Source organism: Oncorhynchus gorbuscha, unplaced genomic scaffold (genome assembly GCF_021184085.1).
Source record: "Oncorhynchus gorbuscha isolate QuinsamMale2020 ecotype Even-year unplaced genomic scaffold, OgorEven_v1.0 Un_scaffold_2777, whole genome shotgun sequence".
NCBI classification, from domain to species: Eukaryota; Metazoa; Chordata; class Actinopteri; order Salmoniformes; family Salmonidae; genus Oncorhynchus; species Oncorhynchus gorbuscha.
In genome coordinates this window covers 29756-50952 of record NW_025747197.1, presented here as the reverse complement: position 1 = coordinate 50952, position 21197 = coordinate 29756, and the positions used below count along the sequence as shown (strand labels likewise).

Sequence of the window (21197 nt, the reverse complement as noted above, 5' to 3'; positions counted from 1 at the left end):
TTTTTGCATGTGCCAGGACTCCATTATAGAACAGTGCAGTCCTAAAATAAAGCAATGTGGTTGGTCTTAATTCATAACTTCTCCTGTGACATAATTACCTGAGACATATCAGTAACAAAACTAAAACCTAGGATATACCAGGTTAGTGGTCTTGCCAAACAAATGTTCTTACCTATCTGGTGGCAACTAGTGTACACTGCTGTTTCCCCTTACTTCGGTCCGTCACAGATTGATGTCATTTGAGAAAGGTTATTAAAATCCAGGTGACAATGTATATTGTACCAGAGGGTAATTTGAAGGAATTGGATGAAGACAACCACGGTTTGTCAAATTAAAAATTAAAAAGGTATTAAAATAAATACACATGCACCGTTGTTGGTAATACAACATCTCAGTACTGCACAGCTCTCTCTTAGTAATACAATACAACATCTCAGTACTGCACAGCTCTCTCTTTGTAATACAATACAACATCTCAGTACTGCACAGCTCTCTCTTAGTAATACAATACAACATCTCAGTACTGCACAGCTCTCTTAGTAATACAATACAACATCTCAGTACTGCAGAGCTCTCTCTTACTAATACAATACAACATCTCAGTACTGCAGAGCTCTCTCTTACTAATACAATACAACATCTCAGTACTGCAGAGCTCTCTCCCCCTTTACAAGGCAGATGAGGACGAGCTCTACCTCTCAGGCCTGGTTCCTCTCTCAACCAACACTATAATTTTCCTATTTTGGGGCTGGCATAAACTACTCTGAGAAAGAAAACAACCTGTACAAATTCCTTGACATAAATCAAGTGAAGGCTTTAAGAATTCTGAAATGATTTAAGACATTTAAAAAAAGGTATCATACAATAAAGTGATAGATACTATGTCTTCAAACAACCTGTACATTATTGATGCCTTGTAAAGACGAGGCAATAACAGTGAGAAAGGGTAAGCATCCAAAAAGTTATTTACCTCACAAAGTATAAGAATCTCGTTTTTGTCCATCATCAAAATGTTCTGAGATACAGTACTTCAGAAACATGAGGGCAATATTTGTAAGTTCATGAAGCACACTGTTCATCACATTATACAGTGAGCTCCATAAGTGTTGGAAGAGTGACACTTTTTTGGTTGTTTTGGCTCTGTACTCCAGCACTTTGGATTTGAAATGATACAATGACTGAGGTTATATGCAACAGTGGGACGCTAGCGTCCCATCTCGACAACGTCCGGTGAAATTGCAGAGCACCAAATTCGAATTACTATAAATATTTAACTTTCATGAAATCACAAGTGCAATACATCAAAATAAAGCTCAACTTGTTAATCCAGCCATCGTGTCAGATTTCAAAAATACTTTACCGCAAAAGCAAACCATGCAATTATCTGAGGACAGCTCTCAGCACACAAAACATTACAAACAGTTAGCAGCCAAGTAGATTAGTCAGGAAAGTCAGAAATAGCAATAAAATGAATGACTTACCTTTGTTTATCTTCATATGGCTGCACTCACAAGACTCCCAGTTACACAAATGTTTGTTTTGTTCGATGAAGTCCCTCTTTATATCCAAAAACCTCCATTTTGTTGGCTCGTTTTGTTCAGTAATCCAATAGCTCAAATGCGGTCAGAACGGGCAGACGAAAATTCCAAATAGTATCCGTAAAGTTCTTAGAAACATGTCAAACGATGTTTATAATCAATCCTCAGGTTGTTTTTAGCCTAAATTGATAATATTTCAACCCGAACAATAGCGTCGTCAATATAAATGAAAAACAAGGCGCACTCTCGGTCGTGCGCAGTAACCAGCTCTGGAGACATCTCACTATCCACTGACACAGTGGTCATTCTCCCTAAGTTTTCATAATAAAAGCCTGAAACAATGTCTAAAGCCTGTTCACAACTAGTGGAAGCCATAGGGACCGGAATCTGAGTCCTATCCCTTTAAATGGTGGATAGGCTTTCAATGGAAAAAGAACCATTTCAAAATAATGGATTTTCCTCAGGTTTTCACCTGCCATATCAGTTCTGTTATACTCAGACATTATTTTAACAGTTTTGAGTGTTTTCTATCCAAATCTACCAATTATATGCATATCCTAGCTTCTGGGCCTGCGTAGCAGGTAGTTTACTTTGGGCACGCTTTTCATCCAAAATTCCAAATGCTGCCCCCGACCCTAAAAAAATTAGTGCAGACTGTCAGCTTTAATTTGAGGGTATTCTCATCCATATTGGGTTAAAGCTGACAGTCTGCAATATAACATTTATAGCCATCATTTCAAATCCAAAAGGGAAAGGGGGATAGCTAGTCACTGAATGCCTTCAACTGAAATGAGTCTTCAGCATTTAACCCAACCCCTCTGAATCAGAGGTGCGGGGGCTGCCTTAATCGACATCCAAGTATGTGGCGCCCGGGGAACAGTGCTGGAGTACAGAGCCAAAACATCAAAAGGATATCATTGTGCCAATACGTTGTAGCTCACTATACTTCATCTGACTGCATGGAAGTTCCTATGTGCAATATTTGCTTGTTGTTTTCCTTCATTTTAAATGTACATTTCATTAAAAACATCTCCAACAGTTCAAACATGTTTCTCTCTTCTTGGTCGTTTGTCTCAATGTAACAGATATGGAGTCATGTACTGAGAGCCTTCAAACCCCATGTTTCTGCTCCTCAGTTACCCCACCAGGAAGACCACCAGCTGGAAGGAAGCAACAGAGGAAAGAGCTCATGAGACAAAACATTACTAATGACTAGGGCCAGGAGTAGTTCCTGGTCAGGTCACATGGTCTGGAAAAACTATTGTTCTTATGTTATAAATGCAACTTTCCTTTAAGAATACCAGCAACAATCAGACTTGTTCTTTGTTTTGTTCATTGGATCCAAATTAAAATACCACATTTTGATAATCCCTAACTTAACAACAATGTGAACACTTCCTAATGATTTCTTAATAAATGTAGTGGTTGGAGTCTTTCTCAGACTCTACTTACCATCCTAAAACACTGGATTCTTTATTGGTGGTCTTTCGACTCCATCATCAGGTTGGCTTCTGGCAAGAAAACACACAAACAGAAGAGTTGGACTTAATCATACTCAAGCGCACACATGCAGGTAAGCACGCAAATGCATACACACACATCCCTGCTCTCCCTTCACACCCTCATAAGCTACAACAATTAAACAGTACAGGGATTTCATAGTTGGTCTTTTCTGGTCCACAAACTTGCTCTGACAATCCTCAAGGTAAACAACATAGTAGATGTCTTACCTCATGTTGTGATTCATGTAATTTTGCCACAAGAAAGCACGGGATGTTGTAGAGAAGCCACATGATGACTGGTAGCCCAAGAGGCGCTCATTAAAACAGCACAAAAAAAACAATCTAGTAAGGAGCATGGGAAGTATCGGCACTCAGCGCGAATAAAGGATATCGGAATGGCGTCAGGGCTCACCTCAGAGCAAAACCAATAGGCTAAATTGTTCATATGTATAAGCCTACCATTAAATAACGCAAAGCTGTACAGTGTATTCGGAAAGAATTCAGACCACTGGATTTTTTCACAGTTTGCTACTTACATCCTTATTCGAAAATATATTTAAATAGTTTCCCCCCTTCATCAATCTACACACAACTCCTCAATGACAATGCAAAAAAAGTTGAAAAACTGAAAAAAAACAAATCACATTTGTATAAGTATTCAGACCCTTGACTCAGTACTTTGTTGAAGTACCTTTGGCAGCGATTACAGCCTCCAGTCTTCTTGGGTATGACACTACAAGCTTGGCACACCTGTATTTGGGGAGTTTCTCCCATTCTTCTCTGCAGATCATGTCAAGCTCAGTCAGGTTGGATAGGGAGCGTCGCTGCACAGCTATTTTCAGGTCTCTCCAGAGATGTTTGATCGGGTTCAAGCACAGGCCACTCAAGGACATTCAGAGACTTGTCCTGAAGCCACTCATGCATTGTCTTGGCTGTGTGCCCAAGTCAGGTCGTGAGTGCTCTGGAGCAGGTTTTCATCAAGGATCTCTCTGTACTTTGCTCCATTTATCTTTCCCTTGATCCTGAGAAGTCTCCCAGTCCCTGCCGCTGGAAAATCATCCCCACTGCATGATGCTGCCACCACCATTCTTTACCGTACGGATGATGGCAGCTTTCCTCCAGATGTGACACTTGGCAGTCAGACCAAAGAGTTCAATCTTGGTTTCATCAGACCAGAGAATCTTGTTTCTCATGGCCTGAGAGTCCTTTAGGTGCCTTTTGGCAAACTCCAAGCAGGCGTCATGTGCCTTTTACTTAGGAGTGGCTTCCGTCTGGCTACTCTACCATGTCAGTTAGGATCACCACTTTATTTTATGAATATGAAATGTCAGAATAATAGTATAGAATGATTTCAGCTTTGATTTCTTTCATCACATTCCCAGTGGGTCAGCAGTTTACATACACTCAATTCATATTTGGTAGCATTGCCTTTAAATTGTTTAACTTGGGTCAAGCGTTTCAGGTAGCCTTCCACAAGCTTCCCACAATAAGTTCGGTGAATTTGGGCCCATTCCTCCTGACAGTGCTGGTGTAACAGAGTCAGGTTTGTAGGCCTCCTTGCTCGCACACACTTTTTCAGTTCTGCCCACAAATGTTCTATAGGATTGAGGTCAGAGTTTGTGATGGCCACTCCAATTCCTTGACTTTGTTGTCCTTAAGCCATTTTCCACAACTTTGGAAGTATGCTTGGAGTCATTGTCCATTTGGAAGACCCATTTGCGACCAAGCTTTAACTTCCTGACGGATGTCTTGAGATGTTGCTTTATTGTTCTCCTCATGACACCATCTATTTTGTAAAATGCACCAGTCCCTCCTGCAGCAAAGCACCCCCACGACATGATGCTGCCACAGCCTGTGCTTCACGGTTGGAAAGGTGTTCTTCGGCTTGCAAGCCACCCCCCCTTTTCCCTCCAAACTTAACGATGGTCATTATGGCCAAACAGTTCCATTTTTGTTTCATCAAACCAGAGGGCATTTCTCCAAAAAAGTACGATCTTTGTCCCCATGTGCAGTTGAAAACCGTAGTCTGGCTTTTTTTATGGCGGTTTCAGAGCAGTGGCTTCTTCCTTGCTGAGCGGCCTTTCAGGTCATATCGATATAGGACTAGTTTTCATCTCTAGGAGACAGAACACGTCTCCTTCCTGAGCGGTGTGACTGCTGCGTGGTCCCATGGTGTTTAGAACTGCGTACTATTGTGTGTACAGATGAACGTGGTACCTACAGGCATTTGGAAATTGCTCCCAAGGATGAACCAGACTTGTAGAGGTCTACAATTGTTTTTCTGAGGTCTTGGCCGATTTCTTTTGATTTTCCCATGATGTCAAGCAAAGAGGCACTGAGTTTGAAGGTAGGCCTTGAAATACAGCCACAGGTACACCTCCAATTGACTCAAATTATGTCAGTTAGCCTATCAGAAGCTTCTAATGCCATGACATTTTCTGGAATTTTCCAAGCTGTTTAAAGGCACAGTCAACTTAGTGTATTTAAACTTCTGACCCACTGGAATTGTGGTACAGTGAATTATGAGTGAAATAATCTGTCTATAAACAATTGTTGGAAAAATTACATGTGTCATACACAAAGTAGATGTCCTAACTGACTTGCCAAAACTATAGTTTGTAAACAAGAAATTTGTGGAGTGATTGAAAAATGAGTTAATGACTCCAACCTAAGTGTATGTAAACATCCGACTTCAACTGTATATAATGTGAATCACATTTTTATTTGGCGTACCCCAACGGCATTGCGAGTACCCCCAACCCCAGTTTTGGAATACCTGTACTAGATAATGTGTCAAACTCATTCCACAGAGGGCCGAGTGTCTGGATTTTCACTCCTCCCTTGTACTTGATTACTAATTAGTGACCTTAATTCATCAAAGACCCCCCCCTCAACTGGTTGTCTAGGTCTTAATTGAAAGGAAAAAAACAAAAACCTGCAGACACTCTATAATCATCTTTGCTTCCGAGAACTATTCCAGGGAGGGGTGGAACCACCATTTCTACACCTACTATATAAGACCTCTGCATCACCTACGGGTTGTCGTTGACCAGCTCCATTATTGCTATAACTAATTGATATTAAAGTGTGATTGTTTGAAGAAATTGAAAGTCTCTTCTCCCTTGATTACTTAACACTACTAAGCACTTCATGGAATGAGTTTGACACTCCTGTTCTAGATTAACCCTCTATACTTCTGTTACAGGAATCAAATCATCCAGGACAAATATGGTTTGAGGGTACTGTAAGTCTCATACACACCTTCATTCCCCGGCCCCTTTCCAGCTTTGTCTGCGCCATCTTCCCCCGTTTCGGTGTTGGGCGTTAACGGAACCCCTGCAGAATCACACAGAAGGAAAACAAACTTCAGCCTCTCTCCTACTGTATCAAATTCTACAATGCGTAACTTTTTGGGCGACCCAAACATATTCACATAGAAATGTGAGTTATCGATCTTTCATTCCCATTGAAAGCATAGGCTTCCCATAAGAAGCGGTGGATCTGTTCTGTGTGTGCTATTTCTACACTTCCAGTTACGGTTTTGTACACCAGCCGAATATACAATATTTCTGGTTATGGAAAATATATTTCACAGTGGTTTAAATGGTACAATGATTCTCTACATAATGACTGCTTGTCTTTTCACATAAACTGAAATGGGGGTAAACTATTTAAATTGTTTCAACCAGGAAATGGAGGAGCGATTTCCATTTAGTCAATCTTTAAAGAAATTACTTCTGTTTATACAGTCTTAAATTAACTGGATGACTTGCCTTGTTCTGGCTGAAGATGCAGTAGATGGTATAGAGTACAGTATATACATATGAGATGAGTAATGTAGGGTATGTAAAAAATTATATAAAGTGGCATTGTTTAAAGTGACTAGTGATACATTTATTACATCCAATTTTTAATTATTAAAGTGGCTAGAGATTTGAGTCAGTATGTTGGCAGCAGCCACTCAATGTTAGTGATGGCTGTTTAACATTCTGATGGCCTTGAGATAGAAGCTGTTTTTCAGTCTCTCGGTCTCAGCTTTGATGCACCTGGACTGCCCTCGCCTTCTGGATGATAGTGGGGTGAACAGGCAGTGGCTCGGGTGGTTGTTTTCCTTGATGATCTTTTTGGCATCGGGTGGTGTAGGTGTTGTGGAGGGCAGGTAGTTTGCCCCCGGTGATGCGTTGTGCAGACATCACTACACTCTGGAGAGCCTTACGGTTGTGGGCGGAGCAGTTGCCGTACCAGGCGGGGATACAGCCCGACAGGATGCTCTCGATTGTGCATCTGTAAAAGTTTGTGAGTGTTTTTGGTGACAAGACAAATTTCTTCAGTCTCCTGAGGTTGAAGAGGTGCTGTTGTGCCTTCTTCGCCACGCTGTCTCTGTGGGTGGACCATTGTCAGTTCTTCTGTGATGTGTACGCCGTGGAACTTAAAACTTTCCACCTTCTCCACTCCTGTCCCATCAATGTGTAGAGAGGAAAAAACAAACAAAACACTGCATAATATCCTAAGAACGAGGCGACCGTCTCTGTCGGCGCCATATTCTTGATATGGCCATATCCTTTAGGCTACTACCTGGGAGCTGTGTGGGAGAGCCACGCAGATCAACTCAATCAGATCGCACAAATGAAAGATGTCAATTCTGCCAATGAAAGGATTGCATGAAATATTCTACAAGCATGCTGATGATTGGACAAAACAAATCACTGTCAAAAGCTTGAGGACCACCATTCGCAAAGATGTTTTTTTTACATAAAACAGTCTGGCGGTCAACTTTAGTCCATTTTAGCAGTGAATGTAACAAATTAAAGGCCTATTATTATTATTTTGAGAAATGCAATGTGAAAAGTAATGTACAAATTGCTTATAATAACAGTTAATGCTCCGTATCTTCTCCTTTACGGTCCTCAACATTGGTTTACAGCAAAGTGAGTAGAAGTTTGGATGCATTTCCCCTTTCAGTTGCATAAGGTTATGACTAGATTACTGCTGTGCACTCGCACTCTTCTATTTATTTCTGCAAGTACCTGTACTTCACTTTAATATAAATATTTTTTTTTACAACTTTTACTTCCCTACATCCTAAAGAAAATAATGGTCTTTTTACTCTATACATTTTCCATGAAACCCCAAATGACTTGTTACCTTTCGAATGCTCAGGCATGACAACAATATGGTCCAATCCACACACCTATCAATATAATGTGTCGTCATTCCTACTGCCTCTGATCTGGCGGACTCACTAAACACAAATAGTGCATTTGTAAATGATGCCTGGGTATTGGAGTGTGCCTGTCTGTCCGTAAAAAATAAACAGGAAAACTGTGCCGCCTGATTTGCTTTATATAAAGGAATTATGTATAAAATTCTCTTTTACTTTGTACTTTTACTCAAGTATGACAATTTAGTATTTTTTCCACCACTGTACTTAAATGCATTTAAAACAAGATACTTTTAGTCAAGTACTATTTTACTGAGTGACTCACTTTTACTTGAATCATTTTCTATTATGGCATCTTTACTTTTACTCAAGTATGACAATTGAGTATTTTTTCCACCAATACACACACACACAAACATCAGTGTGTAAAGGGCCCTAATTTTTTATTAAAACAGGTTTCTGGATATCTGTGATGGGACAAAAACAACATTACTGTCCTGTGCTGGGTCCTGTTTGTTTTACTTTGGGGACCCTGTCAGCAGGTTGAATATAGATCAGAGTCTAGTTAAGGTAAGTAACACTTACCACACATTCCACCACAATACTTTCTCAAAAAGTCAATCCAGGTGTCTTGGGGATATTCTGAAATGAATAAGAGACTCAAACGTAAGACATTATTAAGACTGTCATTCAAATGTAATTCACATTGTGTAACATTTTGGAGAAGCAGTGAGTATGAAGAGTTGAACCTACCTTTTTTCTTCTTCCACACCAACCAAACTGGGGATTAAAAATACAAATATTTTATAACTTCTTAAAGTAAAAGTCTGCCTTAGTATTCTAGCAGCTACTTATTATGACTTCACCAACAATTACAAGCTTAAGCTGCAATTAGAAGCCATCTTTCCTGAGAGCACCAATAAACAACCGGCACACAGTACCTGCACATCTGAACACTACTGTAAATACAGGTAGAACAGGTATCCCCTTCAGAGGGCACAGCTCACTGTTGTTGCTGCTGTTATGTCAATCTGTGATTCACAACTATGTACATGTGCAGTGATCTGTTACTATAGATGTGCTGTTCTTACCTGTTATGACGGCAACAAGCGCTACAATGGCTATAATGACGACAACACCAACAATCCCACCACCACCGACTTCAGAAGGCTCTGAAATAAAAACACATTTTGTATTGATACTTTAACGGGAGTTTCAGGTTTTCAACATAGTATTGTAGACCATAATGAATGCTGCACTAGCAGTGTTACTAACATATCAACACAATTATAAGTGTCCACTCACCTGGACCAAACACCGATCCAACTGGATCACTGACTTCCTCTTCTCCAGCAGAGTTCTTCAGCTTGCAGATGTACTTGTAACTGTTGGTTGATTTGCCAGTGTCGCTCTTAGAGACAATCAGCTGTTTTCCTATGACCTCCCACGCCCCCTCCCCCACTTTCCAGCTGTAGGTGACGGATTCAGCATCAGTGGTGTCGCCTTCACAGGTCAGAGTGCAGATGTTGTCTGTGCTGCAGGTATAAGTGATTGTGGGTTTAGGGACTGCCTCTAAATCCAGGAGAAAGAAAGACAAAGCAGGGAAAAATGCTTGTGAGGCACTGCATCATCTTCTATTTAAAATAGGCACACACACAGAAACACTTACTGATAACAATGTATACATTTGAAGTCGGAAGTTTACATACACCTTGGCCAAATACAGTCGAGGCCAAAAGTTTTGAGAATGATAAATATTCATTTTCACAAAGTCTGCTGCCTCAGTTTGTATGATGGCAATTTGCATATACTCCAGAATGATATGAAGAGTGATCAGATGAATTTCAATTAATTGCAAAGTTTTTGCCATGCAAATGAACTGAATCCCCCAAAAAACATTTCCACTGCATTTCTGCAGAAGGCTTCAGGGTGCCCAAGAAAGTCCAGCAAGCACCAGGACCGTCTCCTAAAGCTGATTCAGCTGCGGGATCGGGGCCACCAACAGTACAGAGCTTGCTCAGATATGGCAGCAGGCAGGTGTGAGTGCATCTGCACACACAGTGAGGCGAAGACTTCTGGAGGATGGCCTGATGTCAACAAGGGCAGCGAAGAAGCCACTTCTCTACAGAAAAAAACATCAGGGTCAGACTGATATTCTGCAAAAGGTACAGGGATTGGACTGCTGAGGACTGGAGTAAAGTCATTTTCTCTGATGAATCCCCTTTCCGATTGTTTGGGGCATCCGGAAAAAAGCTTGTCCGGAGAAGACAAGGTGAGCGCTACCATCAGTCCTGTGTTATGCCAACAGTAAAGCATCCTTCGACCTTTCATGTGTGGGGTTGCTTCTTAGCCAAGGGAGTGGGCTCAGTCATAATTCTGCCTAAGAACACAGCCATGAATAAAGACTGGTACCAACACATCCTCCGAGAGCAACTTCTCCCAACCCTCCAGGAACAGTTTGGTGACGAACAATGCCTTTCTTTTTCCAGCATGATGGAGCACAATGCCATAAGGCAAAAGTGATAACTAAGAGCCACGGGGAACAAAACATATTTTGGGTGTATGGCCAGGAAACTCCCCAGACCTTCATCCCATTGAGAAGTAGTGGTCAATCCTCAAGAGGCAGGTGTACAAACAAATACCCACATATTCTGACAAACTCCAAGCATTGTTTTTGCAAGAATGGGCTGCCATCAGTCAGGATGTGGCCCAGATGTTAATTGACAGCATGCCAGGGCGGATTGCAGAGGTCTTGAAAAAGAAGGGTCAACACCGCAAATATTGACTCTTTGCATCAACTTCATGTAATTGTCAATAAAAGCCTTTGACACTTATGAAATGCTTGTAATTATACTTCAGTATTCTATAGTAACATCTGACAAAAATATCTAAAGACACTGAAGCAGCAAACTTTGTGGGAATGAATATTTGTGCCATTCTCAAAACTTTTGGCAATGACTGTACATTTATACTCAGATTTTCCCAATTCCTGACATTTAATCCTAGTAATAATTCCCTGTCTTAGGATCACCACTTTATTTTAAGAATGTGAAAGTCTGAATAAATAGTAGAGAGAATGATGCATTTCAGCTTTTATTTTCACATTCCCAGTGGGTCAGGAGTTTAAACACTCAATTAGTATTTGGTAGCATTCCCTTTAAATTGTTTAACTTGGGTCAAACGTTTCGGTTAGCCTTCCACAAGCTTCCCACAATAAGTTGGGTGAATATTGGCCTATTCCTCCTGACAGAGCTGGTGGACCGAGTCAGGTTTGTAGACCTCCTTGCTCGCCTTTTCAGTTTTTTCAGTTGTGTCAACAAATGTTCTATAGGATTGAGGTCAGGGCTTTGTGATGGCCACTCCAATACCGTGACTTTGTTGTCCTTAAGCCATTTTTCCACAATTTTGGAAGTATGCTTGGGGTCATTGTCCACCTGGAAGACAAATTTGCGACCAAGCTTTAACTTCCTGACTGATGTCTTGAGATGTTGCTTCAACATATCCACATCATTTTCCTCCTCATGATGCCATCTATTTTGTGAAGTGCACCAGTCCCCCCCACAACACGATGCTGCCACCCCTGTGCTTCACGGCTGAGAGGGTGTTCTTCGGCTTTCAAGCCTCCCCCTTTTTCCTCCAAACATAACGATGGGCATTATGGCAAAACAGTTCCATTTTGGTTTCATCAGACCAGAGGACAGTTCTCCAAAAAATACGATCTTAGTCCCCATGTGCAGTTGCAAACCGTAGTCTGGCTTTTTATGGCGGTTTTGGAGCAGTGGCTTCTTCCTTGCAGAGCAGTCTTCCAGGTTATGTCAACACAGGACTCGTTTTACTGTGGATACATATACTTTTATACCCGTTTCCTCCAGCATCTGCACACAGTCCTTTGCTGTTGTCCTGGGATTGTTTGGCACTTTTCACACCAAAGTACGTTCATCTCGAGGTGACAGAACACGTCTCCTTCCTGAGCGTTATGACGGATGCGTGGTCCCATGGTTTTTGTAACTGCGTACTATTGTTTGTACAGATGAACGTGTACCATCAGACATTTGGAAATTGCTCCCAAGGATGAACCAGATGTGGAGGTCTACAGTTTTTTTCCTGAGGTCTTGGCTGATTGCTTTTGATTTTCCCATATTGTCAAGCGAAGAGGCACTGAGGTTGAAGGTAGGCCTTGAAATACATCCACAGGTGCACCTCCAATTGACTCAAATGATGTCAATTAGCCCATCAGAAGCTTCTAAAGCCATTAAATAATTTTCTGGAATTTTCCAAGGTGTTTAAAAGCAGTCAACTTAGTGCATTTATACTTCTGACCCACTGGAATTGTGATACAGTGAATAATAAGTGAAATAATCTGTTTTGTAAACAATTGTTGGAAAAATTACTTGTGTCTGGCACGAAGTAGATGTCCTCACCGACTTGCCAAAACTATAGTTTGTGAACAATACATTTGTGGAGTGGTTGAAAAACGAGTTAACGACTCCAACCTAAGTGTATGTAAACTTCTGACTTCAACTGTATGTCCTCAAGCACTTTGCTGTTGAACTCCACAGAATAAACCCCAAAGTGTGTTTTCAACATAGAACATTTTGAATGCTGCACTACAACACTAGCAGTGTTACTAACATATCAATATATAAGACTGTAACACACTTGAGTGTCCACTCACTTTGACCAAACCCTTGTCCAATTGGATCACTGACTTCTTCACTAACAGGGTTTTTCATTTTGCAGATGTACTTGTAACTGTTGGTTGATTTGCCAGTGTCACTCTTATTGACATTAATCTGTTTGTCTAAGTCCTGCCATGCCCCCTCTCCCACTTTCCAGCTGTAGGTGACTGGTTCAGCATCAGTGGTGTTGCCCTCACAGGTCAGAGTGCAGGAGGTTTTGTCTGGGTTACAGGAAGAAGTGATTGTGGGTTTGGGGACTGCCTCTGTAAATGGAGGAAAGAAACAGGAATCATTTGGGGAAAAGCTTGTGAGGCACTGCAATACATAACCTGCTGTTTCTACACAACCACACACAGGTATATACACACAGATATGTACACAACCACACACAGGTATATACACACAGATATGTACACAAACACAGAAGCACTTACTGATAACAGACAGTGTATATGTCTGGTCAAGCAGTTTGCTGTTAAACTCCACAGAATAAACTCCACTGTCTGTTTTCTTCAATCCACTGATTCTCAGCTCTCCAGTAGTCTGGTCCAGGGTTGTACGCTCTTTGAAGGCACCATAGATGTCCAGACCACCAAAATCCTTGTCCCACTCTGCCACCTTGTTCTTCCCATGCTTCCATAGGATGCTTGTGATGGGGTCAGACACTGTGGACTTGTCCGGCGTCAACACGAGCTCACCTCCCACTTTATGATCTGGAAAAGCAGACATTTCATACATGTATCAGAGTATCAATGTATCCAGGGTAACAAATTATGGTGAGGGTATAAATATGTAGTCCTAACCCTATTGGCATTGAACTGACATTATTATCAACCTTTACTGTTTATATCTAGAATTCTGCTTGCTGGGTGTATCTGGTCTATGTAGTCTGAACACCGTGACTAGTATGTCCCCCCACCCCCCACCACCACCACCACCACCACCACCACCGGAGCAGAAATGTATCTAGACCACACTACAGATTAAAGTCTTTGTCTACACCCTGTCCACTATCACATCACTAGCTAGGTTTTCCATCCAATCTGCGACAGATTTTCATGCAAATATTCTAAAATCTGCAAAAAAAACTATATGCAGATTTTCCCTCCAGAGAGATGTTTCAATCAAACAGACTTTTTGCAGACAAACGGCTGTGTGTGATGACATAGTGTACATAAAAATTACTTCTGCCGTTAAAATGAATACAAGTTTAAATGGGTTTCCATTGAATTTTACACTACTGATGGTTTGTCAAAAACACTGTGGCATTATATTGCAACTGTTCCCAATCTGGTTTTGACACATGCGCTCTAGCCAACAGCTACAGTGGGGTAAACTATCTACATTATGACATTATTATCGATAAGCGTGATATTTTTAAATTGTCAAATGGCAGCAAAGCATCGATCATCATGTCACTAGAATAAGACCCTCAATATCTATTGGAAAGGAGCATCAAGCTCATCACCTTGTGAAGTTCATCATTTATTGAATCTGTAGCCTGATCAACTACATGTTTTCCCGAGTCAGTGGGAGTAACGGAACACCCAGCATATCATCGTGTGACTCCAAGTTTACTTCGATATGGTTTTTATATCAATATTTGCATATAAAAGCAGTTACACAGACATTTCGCACAAAATTCATTTTACAGACACAAAAAGAGCCCACCTTGTATTTTGTTTTGTCGACATTTGGAAAGTTTCCCGAATATTTTTCTGTTTCCATCAGGCCTGTAATCACACTTTACTCGCATTAAAAAGGTTGGATGGAAACCTGGTTAGAGGCTAGGTTACCATCCAACAGGCGACAGATTTTAATGCAAATATTCAAAAATCCACAAAGAAAATGTGCACATTTTCCAAACAGCGGTGTGTTTCCACCCAATGTACTTGTTGCAGATACAAATCAGTGCGTGAGGATTTTGGATTGGAGTTGTTTAATACGAGTCTGGAAGGAGAGTTCACAGTCTAGCCAGACACCTGGTTATTTATAGTTGTCCATATATTCTAGGTCAGAACCGTCCAGGTTGATGATGCTAATCAGGTGGGCGGGTGAAGGCAGTGATCGGTTGGAAAGCATGCATTTGGTTTTACTAGCGTTTAAGAGCAGTTGGAGGCCACGGAAGGAGTATTGTATGGCATTGAAGCTCGTTTGGAGGTTAGTTAACACAGTGTCCAAGGAAGGGCCAGAAGTATACAAAATGGTGTCGTCTGCGTAGAGGTGGATCAGGAAATCACCCACATCAAGAGCAACATCATTGAGATGTGTGTGTGTGTGTGTGTATATATATATACACATATATATATATATATATATATACACACACAAGTAAAAACTAATGTAAAGTTAGAAATTGTGCTACTAATGCACCTGATGGCACAAACACATATCGTAAAAGTAATGATGTTTTTGTTTGGTTAGCTTTTGGAAATTGTATAAATAAAACATTTTCCTTCTTCAGAAATTCCAGCTAGGCAGGCTAACGCTAGTTAGCTAATTCATTTTCTAGCTATTATACAGTATATAGTATTAATTATATAGTTAATATAAGTAGACATGCAATCATAATTGACTGTACCGCATTTGAAGTACCCACAAGCTACCGGTGGCTGAAAACATAATCGCGGGACGAAGAAGTGACAAATTTCCGGACAAGGGCGGTTCTTTTTAAATTAATTCCTTCCTCCCTCACCCTGCAAGTGTAGATTCGTCAGACGTTATGATACGTCATCAGAAGTGTCCACTTAATTTGTGGGGAGTGGGTGCAGTGATCCCAATTTAGCAACTTTTTTTTTCAAACAGCACCTAGCAACAAATGAACTATTTTTAAAAATGTATTTGGAACTTTTAGCAACTTTTGAAAGGTGACTCAAACGCTAAAATGCACGCATTGTCCCTCTAAATGACACAAAAACGATTTTCTCTGTCACACACTCAGTCACAACACACGTGCCTGGCTGCAAAAGTGCGTTGTGAGTGACGGCAGCAGCAGGCACCCAGCTCGTGCACAGGCAGCAGCAGGCCAGCAGCAAATTGCAAATCATTGTTGGCTGACTGCAGCAGCAGTAATACGGCTTCGACGAGCCAAACCCAATGAATATACACTGCTCAAAAAAATAAAGGGAACACTTAAACAACACAATGTAACTCCCAAGTCAATCACACTTCTGTGAAATCAAACTGTCCACTTAGGAAGCAACACTGATTGACAAAATTTCACATGCTGTTGTGCAAATGGAATAGACAACAGGTGGAAATTATAGGCAATTAGCAAGACACCCAATAAAGGAGTGGTTCTGCAGGTGGTGACCACAGACCACTTCTCAGTTCCTATGCTTCCTGGCTGATGTTTTGGTCACTTTTGAATGCTGGCGGAGCTTTCACTCTAGCGGTAGCATGAGACGGAGTCTACAACCCACGCAAGTGGCTCAGGTAGTGCAGCTCATCCAGGATGGCACATCAATGCGAGCTGTGGCAAGAAGGTTTGCTGCGTCTGTCAGCGTAGTGTCCAGAGCATGGAGGCGCTACCAGGAGACAGGCCAGTACATCAGGAGACGTGGAGGAGGCCGTAGGAGGGCAAACCAGCAGCAGGACCACTACCTCTGCGCAAGGAGGAGCACTGCCAGAGCCCTGCAAAATGACCTCCAGCAGGCCATAAATGTGCATGTGTCTGCTCAAACGGTCAGAAACAGATTCCACGAGGGTGGTATGAGGGACCGACGTCCACAGTGGGGGTTGTGCTTACAGCCCAACACCTTGCCAGAGAACACCAAGAGTGTCAAATTCGCCACTGGCGCCCTGTGCTCTTCACAGATGAAAGCAGGTTCACTGAGCACGTGACAGACGTGACAGAGTCTGGAGACGCCGTGGAAAACGTTCTGCTGCCTGCAACATCCTCCAGCATGACCAGTTTGGCGGTGGGTCAGTCATGGTGTGGGGTGGCATTTCTTTGGGGGGCCGCACAGCCCTCCATGTGCTCGCCAGAGGTAGCCTGACTGCCATTAGGTACCGAGATGGCCTTGGCCCTGGGTTCCTCCTAATGCAAGACATTGCTAGACCTCATGTGGCTAGAGTGTGTCAGCAGTTCCTGCAAGAGGAAGGCATTGATACTATGGACTGGCCCGCCCGTTCCCCAGACCTGAATCCAATTGAGCACATCTGGGACATCATGTCCATCCACCAACACCACATTGCACCACAGACTGTCCAGGAGTTGGCGGATGCTTTAGTCCAGGTCTGGGAGGAGATCCCTCAGGAGACCATCCGCCACCTCATCAGGAGCATGCCCAGGTGTTGTAGGGAGGTCATACAGGCACGTGGAGGACACACACACTACTGAGCCTCATTTAGACTTGTTTTAAGGGCATTACATCAAATTTGGATCAGCCTGTAGTGTGGTTTTCCACTTTAATTTTGAGTGTGACTCCAAATCCAGACCTCAATGGGGTTGATAAATTTGATTTCCATTGATAATTTGTGTGATTTTGTTGTCAGCACATTCAACTATGTAAAGAAAAAAGTATTTAATAAGAATATTTCATTCATTCAGATCTAGGATGTGTTATTTTAGTGTTCCCTTTATTTTTTTGAGCAGTGTAGTTGGTCATGAATGTTTGATCTTGAACAGAACTTACAACATCAATCAACATGCCTCAATCAAAAATGTACAGCCAGAAGTAAAGAAAAGAGTGGGAGTCTGTACCTGAACAAATGACAAATCATATTTTTTGCGGGGATGGCCAGTCAATTTGAGCAACGTTTGTGTATTCTACGTAATGACAAAGTTTTACGTTACCACGTAATGACATCACAGCGTCATTTAGCAACAAATCAACCTGCCTCTAGCAATGTGATTACAATCCTTTTCCAAAGCGTCTGGTCTATATCTTAACATTAATAAATGTGAACTCATAGCTGTCAAAGATTGTGTGACACTTTCATATTATGGTATTCCAGTAAAAGAAGAACTTACATATTTAGGCATAACCATTACAAAGGATCAGAAGTCTAGAGGCTTACTAAATTTTAACCCTCTTATTAAAAAAACCCAGAAGAAACTAAATCAATGGCTACAGAGGGACTTATCTTTAAAAGGTAGAGTCCTAATAACCAAGGCTGAAGGTATCTCTAGACTAACATATGGTGCTCTATCTTTATATCTTGACAGTAAAATAAGCAAGGAGATGCTTTTCAATTTTCTTTGGAGAAACCATACCCATTACATTAGGAAAACTGTTGTAATGAACACTTATGAGAATGGTGGACGGAATTTTCTGGACTTTACTACTTTAAATAATACTTTTAAGATCAATTGGATAAAACAATTCCTAAGAAGACCCACTTTATCTGGAATTTTATTCCTCATCATGTCTTCTCTACTTTTGGTGGCCTTAACTTCATGTTGTTTTGCAATTATAATATTGACAAAGTTCCAGTCAAACTTTCTGCTTTTCATCGGCAGGTTTTCTTGTCATGGTCCTTAATTTATAAACACAATTTTTCTCCACACAGATATTATATATGGAATAATCGGGATATATTTTATAAAAATACCTTTGTTTTTAGAATATTGGTTCCAAAATAATATCCTATTGGTGAGCCAACTGGTAAATGCAGAGGGTCTTTTACTCAGTTATAAAGAATTCTTATCACTTTACAAGGTCCCTGTAACACCTAAAGATTTTGCAATTGTTTTAGATGCCATTCCCTCAGGTGTTGCTATGTTATTCAGGAACGTGTCAAGACCTGACCCTCAGAGCCTACCTTCTATTGACCCTGTTGACTCATCAGTAGGAAAGATTTGTTTCTCTTTTGGTCCATTCAACAACAGAGCGATACGATCCTTGTTTCAGCAGGATGTTGTATCTATACCTTATGTCATGCCTTATTGGATCGGATTTATTGATAATATCTGTTGTAAAGAAGTTTGGATGTTGCCACACACTTACCTACTTGTTAACAAAATTAAGGAAGTTTCCTTTAAAATTATTCAGAAATATTATCCTGCCAACCACTATATGAAGAAGTTTAAGAAAAACATAAACTCAAACTGCTCCTTTGATAATGACCACCCAGAAACAGTGTTGGATCTTTTTTGGCATTGTATGCATGTAAGAAATCTGTGGCAAGACATCAGTAGGTTTATAATTGAACACATTTCTGAAGATTGTACAGTATTGTGGAGATGTACTGTTTGGATTCTTTACATACAATAGAAATAAGCTGAAACATTTTTATGTAATTAATTTCATTATTCTTTTGGCCAAATTTCATATACACAAATGTAAATTTACAAACAGAAAACCACATTTTCGTACCCTACAAAAATTAAATGCTCTACTGAGAGGGTGTGTCTTAAGTATTCTATCGCTTCCTGAAGCCTGTGTGTGCGTAGTTGAACGAAATAAAGTGCGTTCCGACCTTATTTCTCATCGAAACCCAGCGACTACGTTTAAAATCTAACTTTCCATGTTGAAAATCAATATGAAGAGCGTGTTAATGCTGTTGTCCATCCATCATTTCGCTATACAAGTTTGATTTCAGAGTGCCATGTTTTTTTTCAGTGTGGCTTACCTCCGGAGACCACCGCTCCCGCCAGACAAAGCCAGAAACACAATCTGATGAGCGTTAGTTTAGGCATATGCGCTAGTTATCTAGCCTACTTCTGATCTTAATTTCCCAAGGCTGTGAAAGTGAAATGTGGTTTAGTTCTTCCCTCTGCATGCGTCGTGACCGCTTGGTTGAAAACAAAGTAATGTTTTCTTGTTCTGTGAATTTTATATAGCGGCTGGCAACCAACTTTAAAGTGCATTACCGCCACCAACTGGACTGGAGTGTGGACCAGAGACAGTGAAGGTCTAAATCCTACACAATAATCTCGTCTCCCTAAGGAAACGAAATACATAATTAAATACTACATCCCCTGAAGATTTCCCCAAAAGTTACCTTAATCCTATCGTATCAACCGCATTACTCCTCAAATCTAATAACAATCGCCCCCTTTCTCGCACATCTTTCTGGCATTGAAATGGAACATCTTCCACTGTCTCCATGTCCTTCTGACATTGATTACACCTCACAGTCGGATGTTTCCCCACCACTTTCAATGTACTATTTAGCCTTGTGTATCTTGTGTCTCAGCCTTGTGACTAAACGTTCCTCCCTTCTCTCTCAGCCTCTCACCCTGAGGACCTCCCTACCCCCACTTTTTCCTGGATCTTATTCTGGTGTCTTCCCTTTCTCTCCCTGTTCCTCATCTCTTGCCACTTATTTTTAATCACTGTTCTTATTAATCCCCTGGTTTCTGCTTTACTGATTGACAGTATCATCTCAACATTAGGATGTTTAAGAGCCTGCTTGGCAATAATATACACTTCCTCATTCCCCTCTACTCCCACACGAGCTGGTACCCCCATCTATTTCACCCTATACAAATACTGTGAAACCCTCATACAATACATCCTGTCTGCTCTGAGATACTAATGAATTTAAGCTCATCAGTGCTGCACAGGAGTCAGAGCAGATGACTATCCTGTCTGGCCTCACCTCCTCCACCCACTGCAGCCAATATTTGTATTTTTTTTAATTGGACATTTATTTAGTATGGCCAACAACTCCATTGCTCTTTTTGCCACTGCCACCTTCAACTCAGGAACACTAAAAGCTGCACCTGTCCTCCGTGTTTTAGGGTCCTTAGATTCATCTGTGAATATATTCAAGAAAGCATAGTATTGTGTTCTTAATAAAATTACGTTCCATTTGACTTGTAAATAATGTGTAATAGCTGCAATACAATCCCACTGTATACCAACACATTGCATTATGTTTATATATTATAATAACTTTTATTTTTAAATTCTATATTCCTTGCTGTATTCGTGCCCATACCTGGTCTTTGGCACCTCTCTGTGTGTATAATTGGCTGTAGTATAATGCACACACATATATATATATATATATATATATATATATATATATATATATATATATATATATATATATATATATATATATATATATATATATATATATATATATATAATTTAGCATTGATAGGATCTCTGTACTATAAGGTAACAAAAGCTGGCAATACTGTAATATTCAAAGGTAATGTTATGCAGGTGAATGAGGACCCAAAAGCGACTTAACGAAAACAGAGTCTTTATTCAAGTTATAGACAAAAGTGATAATCCTGGATATATCTAGGTGAAAGCAAAACAGGAAAACTGAAATCCACTCGTCAGTAGAGAGGAAAGACTGGAGACTCGACCACAGACTGCAGGTCGCTTCGGGAAGGCACCGGCCGTAGCTGACA

At 40.8% G+C, this 21197-nt stretch overlaps 1 protein-coding gene across 1 annotated transcript; it reads right to left on the bottom strand.

Moving 5' to 3' along the window:
- Window positions 1–2270: 2270 nt before the first annotated feature.
- Window positions 2271–19649, bottom strand: LOC124026568. Its single transcript, XM_046339478.1, has 10 exons — window positions 19457–19649; window positions 13315–13593; window positions 12877–13143; window positions 9507–9773; window positions 9293–9373; window positions 8955–8981; window positions 8787–8843; window positions 6302–6376; window positions 2991–3049; window positions 2271–2698 (listed from the first exon to the last, which is right to left on the bottom strand). Exons 1-9 carry the CDS (start codon window positions 19521–19523, stop codon window positions 3012–3014), a joined length of 1158 nt encoding a protein of 385 aa, XP_046195434.1. The 5' UTR covers window positions 19524–19649; the 3' UTR covers window positions 2271–2698; window positions 2991–3011.
- Window positions 19650–21197: the final 1548 nt, after the last annotated feature.

Bases quoted from the DNA above. Each gene is read 5' to 3' on its own strand.
- LOC124026568 (XM_046339478.1), bottom strand. From the start codon at position 19,523: ATGCCTAAACTAACGCTCATCAGATTGTGTTTCTGGCTTTGTCTGGCG. The intron at 13,144-13,314 runs GTAAGTGCTTCT...CTCCATTTACAG, and splicing joins ATATACACTGTCTGTTATCA to AGGCAGTCCCCAAACCCACA. The intron at 9,774-12,876 runs GTGAGTGGACAC...TCCTGGATTTAG, and splicing joins TGGACAAGGGTTTGGTCAAA to AGGCAGTCCCTAAACCCACA.